Source organism: Bactrocera dorsalis, chromosome 1 (assembly GCF_023373825.1).
Source record: "Bactrocera dorsalis isolate Fly_Bdor chromosome 1, ASM2337382v1, whole genome shotgun sequence".
NCBI lineage: Eukaryota > Metazoa > Arthropoda > Insecta > Diptera > Tephritidae > Bactrocera > Bactrocera dorsalis.
In genome coordinates this window covers 81,536,367-81,559,641 of record NC_064303.1, presented here as the reverse complement: position 1 = coordinate 81,559,641, position 23,275 = coordinate 81,536,367, and the positions used below count along the sequence as shown (strand labels likewise).

General features: G+C 34.7%; 1 protein-coding gene across 5 annotated transcripts in view; it reads left to right on the top strand.

Annotated features, from left to right (window-relative positions):
• LOC105228719 (uncharacterized) overlaps positions 1-23,275 on the top strand; it is a 76,730-nt gene that overhangs the window by 29,349 nt on the left and 24,106 nt on the right. For all 5 annotated transcript variants that reach the window (XM_049446458.1, XM_049446454.1, XM_049446457.1 and 2 more), the window contains exon 3: positions 17,809-18,017. In XM_049446458.1, coding sequence (XP_049302415.1) covers positions 17,809-18,017 — 209 coding nt within the window. The remainder of the gene's footprint in view (positions 1-17,808; positions 18,018-23,275) is intronic.

Sequence of the window (23,275 nt, the reverse complement as noted above, 5' to 3'; positions counted from 1 at the left end):
TATGCCTAAGCAGACATGACACACATACACTTGTCTGCTTACTTGCAAATCTTATTCACGCGTTTGCTCTGCCGTTTCGCTTTCTTTTGTAGCTTAGCTAGGCATTTGCACATTTGTATGGCCGCGCTGGTATTGGTGTAATTGTGCTCAAGTGCGATGAGTTATTAGGATTAATTTAGATAAATGACTCTACAATGAACGTAAATGGTGCGCATAAATATTTCATTGAATTTCTATTAAAGGCGTACGAAGACAAAAACATTCTCACTCCAACAATTACTGTATGTCTGCATGAAGTATATTAAGTAGCATATATACTACATACTTATAAGGTACTGCACATGGTTTTAAGTAGGACTGATGTTGGTTAACAGTCCTTATCGATACTGCTCTTTTGTGATTAAAATGCCGAAATCTTTAGTTGGATTAAATACTAAATCGCAATCGAGAAATTCGTCACCGATCATGAAAATATTAGGTATCAGCCATATTTAGAACCTATCCTGTTCTGGAAAATTGCATTAGAAGACTCGGTTGCTTGCATAAGCTTTATTTTTATACACTTTTGATCAATAGAGAGTAGCACAATCTGTACTAACGGCTGATCGAAGTTGAGGTATTATTTCCAGCCGGTGAGAACGCTGCCGTCAATGGCGACCATTATCGTGTCATGATGACTGACTATTAGTTGCCTGAAATTGAAGCTCGTGATCACTTCCCACACATCAATCAGTGGATTTATTGGTAAGACAGTGAGCAGGTAATTTCAGGTTTTAGGTCAGCCGATTGGGGATATGTAAAGTCAAAGTTCCAAGAGGACGATCTCGCTTCGATTCAGACCTTGGAGCGAAACCCGGAAAAAATAAGTTCTTGCTTTTGAGCCTTGATCCAAGAAAATCAGCAGCGTTTTTGAAAAGATTCACGTCTCGTAATCATTTAGCTCGCCCTGGGAAAACAATTTCGGACTACTGTCATTTTCAAATTCAAAAATTTACTTGTAAACGGGTTTAATTACAGAACTTGGAATCTCTTCCAAGATAGAAAGGGTCTCTCTCACTCGTTCTTCGACATGGCACAATATTAAAGATCTATAAAACAATGATGAGTTAGCACGTTCTTACCGCACCACTTTCAATACTATCGGAGCGCCTACCTTTAGGTCATAACATGTTTATGTTTGTTAATTTAGCTCGAACAAGATGTTCTTTATTTAGAAAGTAATGATAGTTATGGGCTGTATACATTTAATAACAGTAATCAAAATAAAATAGTACCTTTTTATTTGACTTCATGATAGCCAAAAAACCCCTTTTTATAATGAAATTTGCGTTTTGCAAAAACACCTGACGTTTTGGAATTTTTTGAATATTTTTGTTAGTTTTCAGAACATTTAAATATGTATATATAAATCAGTTGGAAAAATCCAAACAGTTTCTTTTTAGACCTGTGTTATAAATAACTGTTTTACTACATACGAAATAAGTTGAAAAAAAAATCATATATACAGGAGTATATCTACAGTGTTTTAACATCTCATATTTCATTGGCTCCCACAAATCACTAGTGTATTAATGATATTATTTCGTTTGATGGCAGCGAACATAAAATTTATACCCACTTGTGTATTTTTAATAAGAACTGCAGTATGCACTTGTCTTTTATTTTTTCCAACTTCTAGAATATTTTTTGAATTGCGAGGCCATATTCGTAGTTGTGCAAAAGTTATAAGATTAAATGAGGCACTTCTTTCAGTGCGTAAAAAGCAATTGTTTCTTTTATCGGTGCAAATTATTGTCATATTGTATTGTCAGTAGAAAAACACTACGCTTAAAGAGAATGTTGTGGCTGAACTTATAGATATTATGCAGAGGCCAGTCAGCTTTCGGCTCAAGTGAGAGTATAAAAATCATCATATTATATACGACATAATGTTTTTTTATACTTTAATATACAAACATAGCACGAAGTACTTATGTATAGGACCAACAAAAGTCTCCTGAAATCGCCTGCATTTCAAGGCAATGTTGCTCTCCATGCAATGAAGGTTCCGTATACGCAGTGTAGATCCACAATTTACTTAGCTTTGTTGCTTAAAGACCAGCACCGCTGGAATGGGAGCCGGAAACTACTATTGTTTTGCTTTTTATGACCAAATCAACGTTGGCATAAATTTTGTTTTATTTTCAACGACCCCAAATATAGCCGTGACCGTTTGCACCGCTGCACAGCTCGGTGTTAATAATTCCATTTTGGCGCTTTTATATTTATATGCATATCAGTGTATTTTATATGCTTCATCAGAAGCGTCCGATTTATTTGTACTTTCCTTTGTCTTTCGATTTGTTTGTCACATTTTTTTTTGGTATTTGCTTTTTATTACTTTTTATGAGCATCTGCATTGATCAATTCTGTACTGATTTGGCGAAGGCGTGAGGTGGTGTTTGGCTTTTGCTCCACCCACAGTGCTTTCGTTTCGCCCATTTTTCTGGCAAAAAGGAAATATATTGAAAACAGGCATTACTATGTTTGACTTATAGACTTATAGTCGTTTCATTCAGGACTCCAACTCAACTAGAGCAGGGTGTGTGCTTCTGTGTTGCTGTTGCATAAATATTGGAAGCTATAGGTGTGTGTGTGGGATAGACGTATGTCTGCTTTCATAAATACTTAAAATTGATGAGCTATAAACGCAGCTGCTGCTATTGCTTCTGCAAGCGATTTTATTTTCGCATTCGGTTTTTGTTATCCATTCTGATGCTACGAATATTTTATTGGTATCCTTTTGTTTATGCATAGAGCTTAGGAAGTAAAATTGTTTGTAAATTTAAAAATTTTAAAGGTTTTAGGTTACGATTTTACTTTAGTTTAAATATTATTTTTCTGACATGAGTCAAGTATAGACAATATAATTTAAAAAAATATAATAAATAAATAAATGGTTCTTCTTAGTTTTTAATTATTTAAGTCATTTTTAATTTTAAGCTTTTATAGCAATAAACTTACTTATGCAACTGCTTACTCCATCTTAACATATTTTTTGTAAAAGCTTCGTTAATTTTCTTATTTTTCCCAAAGGTCAACTGGTAACTACAGTAGCGATGAATTGAAAATAATATGTCGAAAGTTGTTTGCGAAGAAAAGCTACCAAGCTGCTGCCAAGAAATATGTCGCAACTTTTCAGTTATTTTATTGAATGTCGTTGCCAACTTTCACTACTTTCGGATCAGCACAATTTTAACACAATTTTTCCACCAAACACAGCCACACCGAGGCGTTCGTAGACATATGTATATACACAATATATTACACACGCGGCTTTATTGTGTAATCCACAAGAAAAAAATAAAATTACATAATCTTGTTGCAACTTATCGACTTTTATATTTATTTACAAGCTTCCTGCATATTTGCGTTAGCTCAAGAAAGCGTTTCACTTGGCACTGTCAGCAATATTTTCATCGAAGAGAATAGTAAATAATGTAACATTTGAAAACTTGACTTCATTATTCAACGAGGTCTATATATTAACAATGGTTTGCCAAATTGTTAATACAGCATTCAGATGAATTTTACTTTTTATGCTTGATGTCTTTTTTCATAAAGGACTATTCTTAATCTAATTAAATAAAAATTTTATTCAGAAGGATTATGAAAAACAAATTGACAAGTTCTCTATAACTTAAATATTTATTTGAAGGATGTAATGATGCTTAAGTCAAAAAAAAAAAATTTCATCTTAACGAAAGTACAGCAATCATTTATAAAAAACAGAAAATTTCTTAATTAGGAAAAATTAAATAAAGAAATGTAAAAAATATATTTTTAGGCATTCAACTTTTCAGTTGAAGGCTGTAAATGTTGCTTGCATACTTAGTTACCTAGCTGTAACATACGCAAGTAATATTCAACAGCTACATATATATGTAGTTATATTGACGGCACTGTCGAAGATAGAAGTCTAAACAAGAATAATACAAAAAAAAAATATAAATACACGTTTACCGTTGTGAATTAGTTTATATTGAAGCTATTGTAATGGCGTTTCCAGTAGTCTCCTTAATCCGGAAGATAAGTGTTTGGTACCTAAAAGTATGCTGTGAATATTAGGAGAACCATAAAAGTGCACAACACCAAAAACATTTAGGAAATTGTTATCTCAAATCATCACAATATCATTAAGGAGTGAGCAGTTTCAAATACAAACTTTAGGGATATGTTTTCAAAGATAATGAAGTCTTAGGACTTAGTAAGTAAACCAGCGATTTTGTATACTAGTATAAATTTTTTCGATCCGGAATGAAACGGTTGCCTCGTTATGTTAAAATGGTATACTTAAATAAAAACTTGAGACATTTTTATACGGTTTATACATATTCAGAAATTGAAAATAATTGATCATCTGTCGGGAGCTCTCAATGAACTCTTGTTTTACACCGCCAGACTACTGTGGTGTATTTCAAGCGGTGGTGGCAGAATATGTACTTTTCCGAAGTGCGACTTATTTCATGGAGATGACCCGTACATTCCGATAGCAGGCTAACTTGATACCTTGAGGCTGACAGTAAGGTCAGATTTAGTCAGGGAATGCACTACCTTACTTGCAGTAGCATCAAGCTACTACCATAATAGATTTGTTTGTCACAGTATCATCACAAATTGTAAAAACAGTGAGCTTAGAAGAAATTGAACCCTTACCCAAATCCCAACGCGATGGGCACTCACACGAAAGATTTTGAAGGAGGGAGGGGGAAGATAACACATGAACATCTTGCCATTTTCTCCTTCACTTTATAGCCTTTGCCAGATTAAGATTGAAGCATCTCGTTTGACATAATTTCTAAGAACTTATTTGGATATGATTGATATTGAGTGTCTTAATAAACTTTTGGTAGGCTCTAAGCTCTTGTTCAATATGCGACGATGTATCCAACTGTTATCTTTCGTGGCCTCACAAATATTATCCTGTTTACCTAACTTAACCCAAATATATTATCAGGAATTATAATCTCCAATTTACACTATAGCGAATTATTACAGTTCAAAGTACTTGCCTCAAATTTTTTTTTAATTTTACTGCAGGGTTAACTTTAACCAAGTGTGTTCATCACTTGAACTCTATTAAATAGAGAACTTTTTCCCAGTTAAATTTTACCATACAGAGTATTTGCTCTATACATACTTTTTTGCAACAGTAAATAGTTTATTTACATAAAAACTGCATATAACAACATGCAATAAACGCTTAGCAACAAGCGTAAGTACAAATTTACATATGCAGTCGATAACGTATGAAGGTAATAAATTTTTGCTATGAAAATATGCAAGTCAACTCCGCCCAGCGTCACGCTTGCTGCCATACAACAGCGCAACTCCTTTATGCTCTTGCAGCAACATGTGGAACATGAGGCGGCCAGTCAGTCAGCTTGACGCGCTGAGTGTGGGTGTGTGCGGTGGTAACTACATCATGCACAGCTGATCAAATCGCCCGGCGTTGTTGGCGTGTAATGACACTTTTCCACATGTTGACTGACATTTAGTAGTGCAACTAGCGCAACTACCCAGCGTGCCACTTTGGCAATATAAGCCACACATGTCGCCAACTTTTCAGTTTTGCCGTTTTATGAGCGTAACTGAGCTGTTGTCGCACCACACCACACACATACACCTACAAACGACGCGGACGACACATTTCGCTCCTTACTCCTCTATCCGCATACATAACGCCCTTAGTCACCTACATACTCCACGAACATCATCATAAATTCTCATTATTATTGTTGTTATTATTTTGCTTCCTTTATTTCAGACTTTGCCACGCTTTGTTGCTGCCGTTCTGTGCCAGTTATTTGTAGCTAACAAAACGGTTGCATTATTTTCTAGTCTTTAGGTAGTGGTGAAAGTTCTTGCCGTGTGTGTTCCTCTGTGCCTCCACACCGTTCTCAACTTTTACCATTTGGTTGTATATGCACCTTCAGCGCAGTGTTGTTGCTGTTGTAGCTAGCGCCCGAAGTGGCACCGAAAATCGTTAAAACTGTTTGTGGTGTCGTGTGTATAGAGTTATTTAGTGTTGCGCTTTTTCCCCGCTAGTTGATACTGCCAGTTTACGGTAATTACAATGCATATTTGTATGTGTGTGTACCTGCACATGCCTGGATGTAGACATATTTGTTCAACACTTCCAGCGTATTTTGTCGCTGCTCCTTTATTGCTATACAGATTTTCTAAACGTTTAATGGAACTGTGTTTTAATGCAATTAAAGGAGGTTTGTCCAAATTTTAAGCGAGCAAACAAAAAAGCCATATTTTTCATTTCAAATGATACTTTGTGTAAGTGGATTTTTGAACGACAATTAAATCAATTTTAATTTTCTTCTTTAATTTTGAAAGATCTAACAACAGAACAAGTGGATTCCACAAGTGATTCCAGAGGCAAATTTTATGAATGTTGAAATAAATGGGCATTCAGAAAAGGCAATCTTATCTAGAATATTGCAACAAAATAGGAGCCTAAAAAAATTTTTCTCTATTTCAAGCATTTTACCAAGGCTCTTGGTTGACTTCAAGAACTTGACTTCAAGAACTGCCAGATGAGGTGAATAGATGATAATTGAAACTTAAAATACTCACTTAGTCTATTAAAAATCTTTCTTGGGGATTGAAACATCATAAGATTATAAAATAACGCGAGTTGGGAATATATGATAAATATGAACAAGTTGAAATTCAAAGCCGAGTAGATTTTAAGTCATTGAATTTTGAGAAAGTGCATAGGAATAAAGTTTTATTACCACTTATGGATTTGAACTCACCACACAGTACTAAAACTACATGTAAATATTAATATCATATATTGCAATCGACGTACTTCTCTCTACTAACACCGTTTTCGAACTTTGCGAGTAACCTACCCATTTTACTCAAATAAAGTAGATCTAAATAATTATTTTTTAGAATTGTATAATCTCAAAATAGATCCCCTTTTTTATTGAAGTATTCCTCTCTCTAAGTGAGCAGTTTAAGGTTATACTACTATGAGCAACAAATAGTAAGACATTGTGTATATTTTTGAAATTCTTAATTTAAAGTAATAATCCTTTGGCACCAATACACTTGTGCCAACGTTTTTTCTAATCCCAGAAACAGTTGTTAAAGACAATTTCCTAAGCGGTCGTTTGAATTTCTTGAACAGCCAGAAATCACACAGAGCTAAATAAGGCGGTTGCGGAATGTGGGATGATATTGATGGAAAATTTGGCGAAAACTCACTCAAGAATCAATGAAGTATGCGACGGTGCATGCAAAAACCAGCTAGCTTGAAGCACTTCGGAGTGCACCACATTTCGATAATCGTATAAAACCGTGAACATAAGCTCGATTTTTTACTTGCTTTGACGTGATTCTTTCGGTTTCGGCTCAGTTTTGCCACGATACTCGACCAATTAATCTTCTGTTTCCCGGTCTTAAGCATAGGTTTAAGACACATCGCCAGTTTCGGTGCGTTTCATGATATCACTACCGGGATAAAACAGGACACTGCTTTAAAAAAAAATGTAGTGATTTTTTAATTAATCGTGATTTCATTTTTTATAGCCAGATGATCTTCCAAAATGGTTTTTACTGATCCTTCTGATATTTCAAAAATGCCAGTAGGATCCTTGGCTGTTAATCGTCGATACTTAAGTACCAATTCTTTTATTTTGGTGACGTGTTAATCATCACGGAAGGCCTTTTCCAACATTCTGAACGTTTGGGAACCAGAAATATGTTTCGGGACACAAAATTGAATGGAACGTCTTTGTTGAATAATTTCACCCATCGTAAAAATCGTCCAATGCACTTTATGTACTTCAGAAATACAAGCATATTCCAAACACTAATGATTATTTTCATGCGACATTTGGCACAGATGTCAATAACAGTCATACCAACCAAAAAAAAAAAATATTTCGACGAATGGGCTTTCGGTCGAAATGTAAATTAAAAAATCTTACTTTTTCACCTCAATAAGAAACGGAGTTCATTTATTTGAACATATCGGAGCAACGGTCCATTACTATATATTGTCCATTTTCAATATCACTTTCACTACAATTTTGGTTCTCCAAGGATTACTGAATTCTTTCATTGTTGTTCTTGTTGTTGTTGTTTCCCACCCATAAATGTGGTCCACCATTAAGGGTTGGCGAAGTGTTTGAATAATTTTAATATACGATTTAAAAGTCATACGACCAGATCAATCAGAACACTAAAATATTTATTGCTTTTAATAACATAATTTTTTATTGCAAAAATTTTTAACAAAAGTAATTACTTATAAATAAATGCTGAGAGGCTAGTTTATAGCTTTACCCAAAATGTTTCCAAAGAAAGGAAAAAGATTTGATTTTAAGCATCGAAAAAGAGTTTAAAGTGAACAGTTTCGCCAATGCACAAGTTTGCTTTTATTTTCCGTTCATTAGGTTTTATGTTATGGCTGAAATGAATACATTTTTGCTACTATTTCATGGCATTTTAAAGTGGCACTTAAGCCGGCATTACCAGCTCGAAAAATTACCATTGCAAAAATAAAGAATTAAGTTCATAAAATTCCAGGCAATTTGACAAAAAGGCTTAGGCAGACCAAAGAACAAAACGAAGGAGAAATATGTAAATACAATAGATGCCCGTTACATACACACATACATATTACATACTGTATGTACCTATGTATGCTTGTACAACCAAAGTTGTGTTGCTGAAACAGAACAAAAACAATGAATAGACCGACAAATGCTGAAATGTACTATTGCGGGAGTGTGTGCAGCAGTTGAAGCAATTTAAAACAAATAAACACCGGCTTTGACACCAACAATGAATACAACAAAAACAACAAGGATTCAAGAACTCAAGCACCACACAAGCTAGCAACATTGTTTAAATATCTACATACATACATACCAGCAAAGGCACCAACAATTGCGAAATATATACATGTATGTACATACATACGTGCATTTACATGGAGAAGAAATCACAAAACACCGGATTTTATTAGGTGAAGGGGCGTACACATTACCATGCGCTTCATATAATTTTATTTTGTAAATTTTCATCAATTCTAACTTCTTGGCAATTTTTGCCAAGGCAGTCAAGGAAAAAATAAATATTTCCATTTTCAAAGGCGCTATGAAGAAATATTCCAAAACAAATTCACTACTAAAAATGTGTATATATGTGTGTATAGCTGTCAAACAGATAAAGTAGTAGTGAAATAGTTTGCTATGGCAAAAAATAAAATTAAATATATTCAAATGCCAGCTGGGAAAGGAGTGTAGCACAACACACACACAAACATACATATACAATTTGCAAAGTCATAAGAACATAATGGGTTTACACGCCACCATGTATATGTATGTATATGTATATGTAGATGTATAGTATAGTACATTCGAGGAGAGACATAGAAGATGAGCAGATGGCAAGGCGGCATTTTGTAGAAAACTAAAGTAATGAAGGCAAAAGCGCAAAACAGCACAAATTAAACCCGAATGAAAATTAAACGATGCATGAAATTGCTTCTTCTACAAAACTCCTGCACAACCAACTTGCAGCCAGAGCACAGACTTTACTTCTCTAGTGCCAACAACTCTTTTCTTCACAGTTATGTGCTTTGTAAAGGAATTTTCCATTACTCTCGTCTAACTTTTTATATTTCTTATTCTTAATTATTTATTTGCAGATTTGCTTATTTTTTTCTCCAATTCACTTTTTTACTTTGAACTGTTTCCGCGTGTGCGGTCATATGTCGAAAAACAGAAAAACTCTTAGGAACACAGAGTCTGCATAGCAAACCTAGATAGGAACAAGCGAAGGATGTTCCAATCGACTACCCTACTAAAACCATTAGAGGAGCCAATAAACCACTTCTGAAACTGAAAAATTACGATTACCTCAATAAATTTGGGGTAGGCTCGAAGTTCTTTGTTGGTTTATATGTTTAGTGTACCTAAAGGAGTTTTACATTTCATCATGGACCGGCGTTTTAAACTGTCCAAGTATTGTGGCTTGTTGACGGTTTTAATAGTATCGACCTTTTAACCTAACCTACCTATCAAAGAGTTCGGTATGATACTGTTATAAATTACTAATAAAAATAGAGTTGATGAAGCGGAAGTGTCAATAATACTGTTGTACGAAGAAGTACTCTCGGGTAAGGAGGATCTTGACTTACCGCCGAACCATAAGAAATACACAAGAGATTCCCGGAATAGTCTCACTTTTCTTACCAAGCAACTTTCAAGAAATCGGTTTCTACTTTCGAAAATTGTTTTCAAAAGTATTTATTTTCTTTTGACACTTTCAAAGCCTATTGGTAAAAGCACTCTGTCAAAAAGGGGACATATACTCGTATGAAGCGTAATATGAAATGATACTAAGGAAATAGGAAAAGTAAATAAAAAAGGAAAATAGTAGAACATTTTAATTAATTTTTTTTTGAACATAAAGTAACAAGCTAACGAGTTTCGTCGTGGTTTTACGAAAAAATCATAAGAGACCATATTTTAGAGCATTCAATTTCCTACAAAACCTAATTAACAAGATATTTTTTCAAGTAGTTGGAAGCGAGATATAAATTTTTCTATCTGATACCGAAAAATAGAAAACCGTTAGGCGGAGGACCTTCCCGTTACAATTAAAAACTCATATTTGGAGAGGCTTTCTTAGAGGTGTCTAGGAACCTATTTTTGCGAGTACCAATTGAAAAAAAAAAATTCTTTTGAGTCACCCTAGTATACATCCATACACGTATATGTACAGAAGAATATATGTATATTCACCTTTTCACATATCGATCTATAAATACAAATGCATATGTGCGCAATTATAAAATAATAACAATAACACAAATTCCACTATTTGTGTGTGCAACAACTGCGTGATTGCAACCGGTGTTTTGCCGCATACACACACATACACTCACTGTTTCAGGCATGCACACTCGCACGCAGAGAGAATTTATTACATTCACATGTAAATTGCGCCAAACGACCTTATTATGCAAATTGCCAGCTGCAAATGAAGAACGAAATTGATTTTCTACATAGTTGCTGCCACAGGGCGCTGCGGCAGCACACATACGCGTCGTTCTTCATAAATATGTAGGGGAAATAATGCTAGATCGTTGGCTTGTTTTCTTCCCTTGACTTCATTGTTCAACAGTTTTGCCGCCATGATTGTCCCGCGGCAGTACAAACACCCGCACGCCATGCACGCCAGTAAAGACGGTGAAAAGCGCCTGCAAAAGGCAACCAAACAAATAAACGGTAGACAAGGCAGGCAAAGTGTTGACGCCGTCGTACTAGTAAAAAAGTGAAAGTACTAAGAAGCCACATAACTACACACACATATACAAATAAGTGCATGTTCCACACATGCATTGTGGCGATTTCCATACACATTGAAAAGGAATGCTTAAGTTGAATTTATGAAGCTACGAGTCTTGTATAAGCAATCACTGTAGAAATACAAGTTTTTTAATATCCAAAGTGTTTGAAATAATCTACGGTTTTTGTGCGCGAAATTTTCTGCATACCTTATAGATAAAGCTTTTAGCATGGTCATTATTTGTAGTAAACAACGTAAAGACAAGGGTTCATGTAAACAAGTAACTAGGTATGTATCTTATAGCAATAACATAATATTTAAAGCCGATCAATATCATCGGCATACGCCAGCAGCTGTACACTCATATAAAAGATTGTACCTGCTTGATTAAGTTCTGCAGCTCGAATCATTTTCTCCAGCAGCAGATTGAAGAAATCGCACGATAGGGAGTCGCCTTGTCTGAAACCTCGTTTGGTATCGAACGGCTCGGAGAAGTCCTTCCCGATCCTGACGGAGCTTTTGGTGCTGCTCAACTTCAGTTTACACAGCCGTATTAGTTTTGCGGGATACCAAATTCAGACATCGCGGCATAAAGGCAGCTCCTTTTCGTGCTGTCGAAAGCAGCTTTGAAATCGACGAAGAGGTGGTGTGTGTCGATTCTCCTTTCACGGGTCTTATCCGAGGCTGTGGTTGTTTTTTCATTGGGAGTGTTTTTTTACGTGGGGGGTCCCAAACTCAGCGCACAACCCTATGCAGGGGATGTTTTGCCCTCTCACTTTAGCTCGGCTTCAAACGGATGTTCTTAGGCTTGGTCAAAGACCGGAAGTCGTGAGCTGTTTGAGTCATATGTAAAAGAATCGTTTCTGGCCACTCCCAAGTGAATGGCGATCAGAGAACTTTCCTCACTTGCGTGAACTTCTACACATGACTCCATCCACCATGTAGTACACTTATGTCGTCGATTTTTCCAGTCCAGAGATATTGAACTCTTTTTTAATCTTTCTACCACTTTTTTAATATTTTCATCAGTTAAAGAGGTTTTCCAGAAAGAGGCATGTCTTCAACAACTATCGACCGTCTTTGAAGGCTTTCTACCACTCGTAGGCATGTGGTTTTAATAGATGACAGAATTAGAAATACAAAATTTGAGACAAATTCTTTTTTATTATGAGTGGTGTGCTTGTGGCCCTATTTCACTCTTTTCTCACCTCAACTTTATTATAAGCGAATATACATATGTATACGCAGTGGCGTAACTATACCGTTCGAGGCCCGTGGCAAATTCATCGAATGGGCCCCATGCCCTCCCACTTCCCCAATATATAAAGAAGCTGAACCAACAACAATAGTATTTTTTATTTTATAATATTTATTTATACACTTTTATTTGTAAGAGTTAACTAATAAATCATTACGTGAAGTAGGTACATACAAACTTTATAATTATAATTTCTTGATTTTCTAATTATTCCCTTTTAACGAAAGGTGCCTAATTTAAAGTACATATTGAACTGAAATCACTATTTTATTTTAAGTACACAATTTTAATTATTAAAATTCCTTTCTTCGGACTTTCTGTTCAGCAAAAGTGTTAATGACATTATCAAAGTTCAAATTTCGGGCCATAGAATTTTCGATGGATAGAATAGCCAAATAGCTTAACCTTCCTTGTCCCATAGAATTTCTTAAATAAGTTTTTATCAATTTCAGTTTTGAAAATGATCGCTCGGCACTAGCCGTAGTTACAGGAATGGTGAGAAATAACAGAAATGCAGTGCACACTTCAGGAAAGCTTGCTCTTCATCTAGTGTTCCATGTAACTGCCACTGTCGATGTACAAAACATGAATGCAAATGTTCTTTCGATGTCTCATGTCTTTCTATGGCTTCCACAATATGTTTCCAATCATCATAGCCTTCCATCCAAATGTTTTGTATATTTTTAGATGCCCTATTAGCGAATAACCAACATGGTTCACAATATGCTTTTTGAAGCAATAGAGAATAGGACAGCCATGTACGTTCTAACTTTACGCCAGATTTAGAAACAGTGTAATAATATTTATCTAAGAAAGATCTATTGTTACTATCCCTTAAAAAGGGGCCTTTTGGTTTACATTGTCCGTTTTCGATCACAAACCGTTTTTGATCATTGAGTTCTTTAAAGTTACCTTTATCAGTAACATGCGGTAAAGATTTTAATTTTTCTATGTCCAAACATGATTCATTTAAAGATTTGCTCGTACCTGGTTGTGGTTGCTCTGAATCTAAATATTCACTGTTATCGGGCCCTGCGATATTGCCACTTATGTCATCATTTTCTGCCTTTCCGTCGCGCTGTTCATTTGATTCTTCTTGTATACTATCTTGATTATTAAAGTACTGATTTATTTTAGGTAACTTTTTATTTTGTTTTTCAGACTCCTTCTTTCGCTTTCGTTTTTCGCACAAAACCGCGAAAAGTTTGTAATAATACTATAGTTTTTATTTATTGAAAAATCTACTTAATTGCTAACAAATGCCAAAAAAAGCGACCGTAAAAATATTTATAACGAAAGTCCACCGATTGTTCAAAGTTCAATTGAAGTGTCAAATTTTGTAAGTTTTGAAAGAACGATGAACATAGGTACCGAAATAGTTTTGGTGGTTACGAATGTCAAAATAGTGAATTGATTTTGAAATGCGCGATGAGAATCATTATTTTAAATAATAATTTCGTAACTTGTGATTCCAAACTTTACTACCGATACCTACCGACGATGTAAATGATTAATTTTATGGGTGGATTAAAAATTAAAATAATTGTAATAGTATAAATTATTTTAAATATTAGAATAAAATTCTTACCGAGTAGACATTGTCAACCTATTTTCACAATTAACTAATTAAATATATCCTTACTTGCAACAAACAACCAATTCTTACAACAATAAACTGCTAATTGCTTAGTGAGTTCTTGCGTAATACAATAGTGGAGTTTTTCATATACTTATACAAACTCGAATCGGGGATTCCCCAAGCATCAGCAATTATTACCAACATAAATTTTAAGCAGTGTTGCCGTTTGAGAAAGAAAAAAAATACACCAAACTCATTTCAAAATTGCGCTAAATTTTAGCTGTGAATTTTTAATGGCAATAAGAGAAGATGTGTTTTTATATGAATTTATTTAACCATTATTACATTTATCAAAACCAACTAAATTAAATAACTGAATATCTTTCTGGTCATCATTACGTTCGGGTGCGGTTGGGGTGCCTTCGCCAGATGCCGTTTCTTTTTTTACAGTTTTAGTCATTTTCTTCAAGGTATGTTTGTCCACACATGTTTCCGAAATTATTACGAGTAATTGGATTTTCATCATTCTTTCTAAAACTGGGTTAAATTTTTTTTTTACTAATGAATTGAAAGTTTAATACCTATGTAGGTATATTTTTTTTAGTTGTGTATGCAACTAAGAAGGTAACAAATAAATTAAAGACAAAACTTTTTTTTTTACTTAAGTAATGTGTATGTGTAATAATAAATGTTGGGAATTGAGATTTCCTCTGACCGGAGGCCCCTTCGGGCTGGGGGCCCGTGGCATTTTGCCGACTTGCCACCCTATAGTTACGCCGCTGTGTATACGAGTATTAAAGGGGTTGTATTTACCTGATTTTATGCAATTTTTACTTTATAACATATCACAGAGAAGAATTGAATCTGAGTTTCATTAAGATACCTCACCTTTTGTTTAATAGATAAGGTTTAAATCAACCGGATGTTTGAAAAAGTTTTTTTAAGCATTATTGTATCCATACATCCGATTTTATCCATTTAAGGCCCAAGGATAAACTGGCATTAGAAAGAGATTATCTCTAATCTTAATTAGCTGAACGGGAGTTCGAAAATTTTATATTAGGTATAAGCTGGCGAGGGAAATTACTGATTGCCGGTCTAATCAGTTTAAGACATTTTTTATACTAAGTATAAAGTCAAATATAAGGACGAAAGTAATTATGAATATGTGTTACATCTAGACTCAGAGAAGGCATAACCTACTTTTATCCATTTTTTATAACCAAACCAAATTGTTACAAGGAAATAATTTAAAGTCATATAGTTATAAGATCGATACTTTCGGTAAAAATTCAACTCCATGTATTGGGGTTCCTTTATTCTGTGTATGAGGACTAGAACGGGTATGAATATATTTCGAACATTTTCGGACGAAAGTTGTCAGATATATATTTTTGACTTTTTATCTTAGATGATCCTTTTTTGCATTGTATGTATATGGTATTATAAAGCTAAAACCGACAATGATCAAAATGGCGTTCTATGAGTAACAGGCGTGGTTTTTTCCGTGTGGGACCTTTGTTAAACTGTAGCTAAGTATGTTTAGGTCCGAGTATTGTTCCTATCAGTGAAAATCAAGTAAAAGGGGGCTGAACTATTTTGTTTCCCCATTTTTTCAGCTGATCCACATGTACTGTTGATGATTGATAACCTTATATTTTTCAAAGAAGTCAATTTTGTTGTCGTGATAATGGTAAGACTTTACCTGAAATGTCAACCTTCGCAGACGGAAATCCTGAAATCGACTATCTTTATTATTTTTAGATATTACAAATAATCGGGAAGTTTATGGTAAAAATTTAAAATATTTAGTCTCTCAACCATTTTTTCAAATTTCTTTATAATCTTTCTCAACTTTTCATGCTCTTATGTGCGCTTACGATTACATTACAGATAACAGATGCAATAGTTAATCGGTATTCTTCTGTGCCACCACCAGTAAATCCTGCGTTGTTCCTACTGCTGCTGCAGCATCAGATTGTTGCTTTTGTGCTGCTTTTAGAGAGGACGAAAGGATAAAGTTTCAAGCGCACGCTAATGCACGCAAATGACACATCGGCTGTCACATAACTTACACTGCTTGTAAAGTTCAAATAAACAACGTGTCTTAGATGTGCACTACACACTCGCATATGATTGTACGTCGCAGTGTCTTCTGGTGAAATATGCCACACTGGCGGGCATAATTTGTTTTGCCAGCGAAAGGTGCGCACCGGCATAAGTTTATCTTTTGATGTCATACGTTCGCACACGGATGCAGCAACAACAACATACATACATTCATCTGCTCACGCAATTACGAAGTTGACGCAGTACATGCAGACACTTATTTGCATTCAAGTTCATGCGTGTGTGTGTGTCTGTTGGCTTATCCCTACGACATGTGCACTGAATTCACCTTCTAAAGCGCCACTCTTCTATGTAATTTCGCCTTGCTGAGCAAACGCTTTGCTATTCTACACTTTTATTTTTGTGCTGCAGTGACTGCTGCCATGTAAGCTTCGGCGGCGTTGATAGAGTTGTAGGCATACTTCATTCATCTCAGCTTGGCTATGGCACAAAGACAACGCTCTGCTAGAGTTAATGATATTTCATCCGGGCTTAAATGTCCATTGTTTGCGCAGCCGCCCCGTTTACCACCACTACTACTAATGACCTTTTGTTATTGCACTCTGGCTGACAGTCAATACACCATTAAAGATGTATGTGTACATGGGTGTGTATCTCAACAAGCGCGTTTGCATGTGTGTGTTTGCGACCGACGGATGTACGCTTAGACGCAGTGTGGTAGTTTCTGCAACCTTTCCATTTGGTCTTCTTTTTTTGAAGCTTGCAAGTCCGGCGCTCGTGTCTAGAGGTGTGACGCCTTATTTGCTTTGTCTAAGCATTGTCGCTATTTTGCTGAATTATGCATCTGGGTGCCTACTTTGTAGATGCGTCGTCGCTTATAGTATGTTGGTGTAAATAAAAGCCGACACCCCTGTTTCCTTTATTCTGGTTTGTTGAAATATGCGCTAAGCTTTCAAAGAAAGCTTGAAAATGTGGCAAACTGCAGTCATGAATATGCAACTCTGCGTAGCTTGAAAGCTTTGTTTGTGAAAACAAATACCATATAATTTTTGTAAATGAGTAGAGGTGCCATAAAATTTCTGGTGTTTCTAGTGAAGGTAAGTCATTACCTGGTGTCTTCCAAGTGTCAATGTCTAATTATATGCATACGTCTTGATGTGGTATCACAGAGTGTTCCTCGCACCGTCGTTTAGGTCTCACGTATAAAATGGCCTAATTGTGGACAGTATTTGAATTTAAGATTTTCGGCGTTTATTAAAGAAATCTCTTAAGATTTGAATCAAACCAAATTCTCAAATTACGATTTTGAATTTTATCAAGGACAAAAATGCTGAAAAGTTTATAAACTGGGGCAACAGTTCGTAGCCTAATTCCATAAATTTGTTATATTGATGCAAAAACATCATTTTCGTAGCCAAATGGAGCAGTTTCGGCTCAGTAACTCTGATGAAGGCTCTTTGTTAATTTAAAGAATGTAATCTTCTTAACAATATCTTAGTTACAATTAATATTTTATTATTTTTCTTTCTTCCAGACATATCCAACTCGCTCACGATGACGGAAGTGAAAATACCCAATCACATAATGCGATTCAAAAGCGCGGTACTCGGCTGCCGCTACAATTTGGACGGCGAGTCATTGTACTCGGTGAAATGGTACAAGGATGGGCATGAGTTTTACCGTTATGTGCCGCGCGATAAGCCGCCAGGACAAGCATTTCCATTGCCCGGTGTCAATGTGGATGTAAGTACTCACTCACTTGAAGGATATTGATACTGAAGTACTGAAGAAAAGGGAAGATGACTATTTAAAGGAGTTGTATACTATTTGCAAAATACATGTAGTATACATATGTACATATATTTATGAGCTGAGTGTATGTATGTATGGAAGCGCCCTTATTTATTGTAAGAGAAAAATTAAATAAGGCAAACTTTTGAAGATTGGGCAAATACTGCTGTTTTAAGACATATTCAACAGAAATTTCCTTTCAAAATTATTAGCTTAGGACCAAACTAATTAAAATAGAAAATAAATTTGAATGGTATCTTATAATAACCAATTTTTTTTATTATTCTAAGGCTACTCTTCAAGTACATAAGTCAAAATTATATGTGGCAGAGAACATGAAAGCTCCAATGTATTTATAACCACTTTCGTGAGTAAAAAGCTGACCTTCGTAGCAACCTCATTTGAATCTTCTTAATTTCATTTTCTTTGTATGTGTACTTATTTATGGCACCAACGCTGTCTATGTCATTTGTATTCGTTTAATATTGCAGCAGAAAAATTTTCTCACATTGCGCTTTGGCAATTTAAATCGATGGCAGTAAGGAACGTGCCTGTTGTGCTTTCGGTCCCCAGTGTCCTTAGCGATTGCCTTTAGCTAGCTGAATAAAGCATGAATGGAACATGCACCACACCGAGAATCAAATAATCGAACACTCAGCCGCATTCCATATTCCACATACTGCAAATAGTAGGTTAATAAAAAATTTAATTTCAGTTTTATTGCAATTTATTGCAATGGTTTTACACACCGCTATAATAATGACCAATAAGAAACATGACTTTTGCGCCACCACGAGCGGCCAACAGCCGCGCAGGCAGCCAGCCCATAAACTCTAGGGGTAGAATATTGCGGTACCTTTTTGCTTTCTGCGGTCTGCTGAAAGTGTACGTGCCACTCGAAAGGCGAAACACACATTTTCACATATGATATATGTGCATACCAAAGTGGGTTCCAGGCACTTACATAAACAAGTTCTTTGGTAATTTTTCTGCTGCCATTTTTTCGCACCGTCCGTCCGACAATGATTAATGTTGCCACACAATAATGATTATGTTAATGATGATTTCTTAAAAACGTGCAACAGTTCGTGGCAGTGGCAGTAAAAGTAAAAAGTAAAAAGTAAAAAGTTTCCTCAATATATTTTAGTGCAATGAACAAGAAAAATCGACGCTTCGGTAATACTACATATCGTCACCTGAAATACAAAATAACGTAACATCAAAAAAATCGAAATTGAGTGTCTTATTGATTACGCTTCACTACTTCAAATTATATACATAATATTACATATGTTCAACATTTTCTGGTTCTGCGGTCATATATAAACCAGTCTTAACCAATATTAATATTTTGTTTCACTCATCTTCGATTTTATTTCGTGTTTCATTCATGCCACTGTAAATTTCTGAATATGTTGTTACGTTATTTTGCATTTCAGGTGACGATATAGACATAGATGAAATAAACTAATATAATCATATGTATAATTGTATTTTTATAATAAATTAAGAAGTCCGGTTTCTGTAGAATGGCTTAGTTAATGTGTTTTTCTGTTCTCGTTCCATTTAACGTAGAATTTTATCGTGCAAATACTTCTTTACTAAGAGTTTTATGATTTTACTATAAGCAGACCAAAAATACCTTCCTAAAAGCGGACATTTTTAACAAACAGGTAATGAAGGACTAAAATTGGGTGCAATCGAACATTTCGAAAATACCTCTAGGTGCATAGAGTTTGTAATTTATACGAGGTCAAGGGCAAATTTTCACCTGATTTTATCCATTTTAGTCACAAAGATAAATCGTTATTAAAACAAGTAAAAACGGTTAAGTTCGGGTGAACATAATATTTTATACTCTTGCAAATTGTAAGAATCAAAGTAATTGAAATTCCTTTAAGAAAATATGTGAGTTGAGGGTAGTATTGACCCGATTTTATCTAGTTTTGCGAGTAACACATACTATTAATATGCCACATACTTAAAAAATTGTCCACGGGTTTCATAAGTACCTCACATACAACCACCAATCGTATGGAGTAAAATCAGCCAGATGTTCTAAAATTCTGATATTAGTTATATGGGAAGTAGGTCAAGTTTTCACCCCATTGTATTAATTTTAGGCAGAAAAAATGGAAGTTCGAAAATATTTATTTTATGTATATGTGGGGGATTTAACCCATTTTTAACATACAGACATACTGTTTTCAGGAGAGAATTTTCTCTGAAGTTTAATTGTAAATCCCATACAACTACAACTAGTCAACTACAGATACTGAAATACACGTTTTCGGTATTTGGGGCTTCAACGATCTTTCTTGGATTTGGATAATTTGTGGTCATAAGATGGCATTTTTTATTATTAAATAAAAAAAATTCATAAAATGGCGTCTACTCAAAAAAAAGTCGATTTTTTCACTAATTTTTCAATTTTGTCGATTTTTTTTTTTTAAATATTATAAATTTCAAATTTTTATTTTTTGTTACTTCTGGTGATAGAGATATATTTAAATAATATTCTTGCCAAATTTCAAATAAATCGACTGATTAGACCTTGAGATATTGTGGCTACCGCATCAAAAAAGGAGTTTTGAGAAAAACACGTTTAAAGTTTTACGTTACACGATATTCGCTCAACCGGTCTAGTTGCCCAATACTAAAATGGCTATAACTTTGAAAATAATTTGCATTTGGAAAAATCCTTTTAGGGAGATATTTTTGAATATCAAAACTATAGAGTTATGAAAAAACATTTTTTCGATTTTTTCAAATTTCTAGACTAGAATACCCCCGACTTAAGGTTAAATAAAATAAATTTTAAAGGTGATGCGAATTCAAGGACGGATGGACCCAAAGCCTTACAATATTATCTGTCAGCTGGGTTACCAAGATAGAATTAAAGGAAAGAAATTACAGGAAATCATTCTTCAACAGCAGCAGCCATACCATGAACACCTCTAGAAAAGCAAAATATAAACCCGAAGGTTCAGGTGACAAAACGTATGAGTAACAAAATATATACTCCGTTTAAAGTATGGACACACAAATAAACAAACATCAGAAAATAGACTAACTCATCACGGCAAATTATTTAGTTTTAATTTCCTTCCACTAAGTACGCCTGATTTTGATATATGCGGTATAAAGACAGCCGGATTCTTGAAATTGTTATATTAGATATGTATATGGGACCTAGGTTTGTTATTGAGTCGGAGATAGTTCAGATATCTCACAGATTTACAGATATATGTACTTTCAAATAGATGGAAATTGGGGGAAGTATTCACCCGATTCTAATTAAATTATTTTTTGATATAACAAAAAAAGTTGCAATTTCATTTTTTCTTATTTATGAGTAGTAGGCATGGATGCGTCCAATTACACCCGTTGTCGAGACTTAATGTGCTATCTTAGGATAATGTTACGCACCAAATTTAAAAGAAATTACTTAAGTAATTCATGTACATATATGTATATAATTTGACCCAAACGTTGTCGGTAATAAACCAATTGTCTTATAAAGGCCTTTTGCTCTGCCTACTGTCTCATTATTTATGATTATTTGTTTGAGTTATCATACTTTTAGTAGCTTTCAGAATAACCTTTAACATACATATATGAAGCGATGTTATAATACCATTTTACAAATTATTAGGGCATGAAAAGAGATATCGTTAAAATTAATTCTGCTCGCCGATTTAGGTCGAATGTGAAGATAAAAACACTGGTTGGCGTAATCATGTTAGGTGGTATATGGGATTTGGGGTAATTCATGGACAAATTGATACATTTTCGGCAATATAAGTGCTATTCTTTGGTGCTATACGTTAATTTCATTTTCGTAAGGTATCTCAGATATTGTCCGATATATTCACCGAAAAGTCTACCGGAAGTTTGAAATATTTATATTAGATATATGCGGTCTACCGATATTATTCAAAGAATTTTATACAGCATTTGGGTCCACATGTTTGGCATTGTTATGGCCCGATTATGAAAATGTGTAAACGGGAGAAAGATACGAAAATCGAAAAATCACGATTTTGTTCAATCACCGCAATTTATAATTACGTTCAGTTGTTAACATCAACAATATCTCAAAAGAACAAGAGGACCACATTCACGAATTCTTAACAGAAAGAGGTTTGGTGGGCGACTCATATTAAACATTCAGAGAGCATTCTGGTACTAATCATTTTCTGCGTCAAGTAGTAGCAATCCCTCCTGAGTCGAATCGTAAGCTTTCAATGGTTGTTTTCCACTGAAAGTGATTCAAAGCCAAACGGCAAGATTTTAGTCAGTATTTTTGGGATTCAAATGGAATTAAGCTCATCGATTGCCAAGAATATACCGAAACAATCAATGGACAAAGTAGATACTAGATAGTGGATATAAAAATTAGGTACAATCGTAGGCAATAAGGACTACAGATTGAGTAGGATAAATTGAGTAGTACAATTACAGCATTTTTCGGCAATTTATAATACATACTTAGGACAAATAAACTGATGGCTTTAGTCATTAAACCGTTCGTTTTTAAATTTAAGATAAATCGTTTCTTGGCATTTTTAAAATTTGAAATAATTTCAACAACAACTAAAATAAAATGGATTTGCTCTGTCGAGCATATGTAATATAAAAATTGTGTAGGTATACACATCACCGGAAATGCAAAGTGCGATTTGATGTTATCAAAAAATGAAGTTTCCTACAAATATTAGAACGCATTCGACCGCGTGATGGCATTCATAAGAAGCCTTTTCATGTCTGAAATGTTCTCTGGGAGCTAATATTAAAGCTAAATAGCATCATTTAGTAATACTTATTATATCTAAATGTTTCTTTGCGAAAGTTGCACAAAAATGGAGCAAACATACACTAGCAAATGTGAAGACATCTGGTTTAAAGAAGCTAGAAATGAGAAGTTGACTAACAGCTTTGGTAAGGCGACCACCAATGCCACAAACAGGCATTACGTACAATAAACCCCCACAGTCACAAACTTTTGCAATTACAATAATTTCTAGGCGAAGAAATCTGATCACATAAATGCATGAATGCATCTCTAAGTCTGTAAGTGCAGTTCGCGATGCAGAATGGTTTGAAGAGAAAAAGACGGAGGAGCCAACGCATACAAATAACAAGCCCAAGCCCTTGTATAATTTCGCACTCATATGCTTGTATGCTTCTTAAGAAACAGTTACACTTAT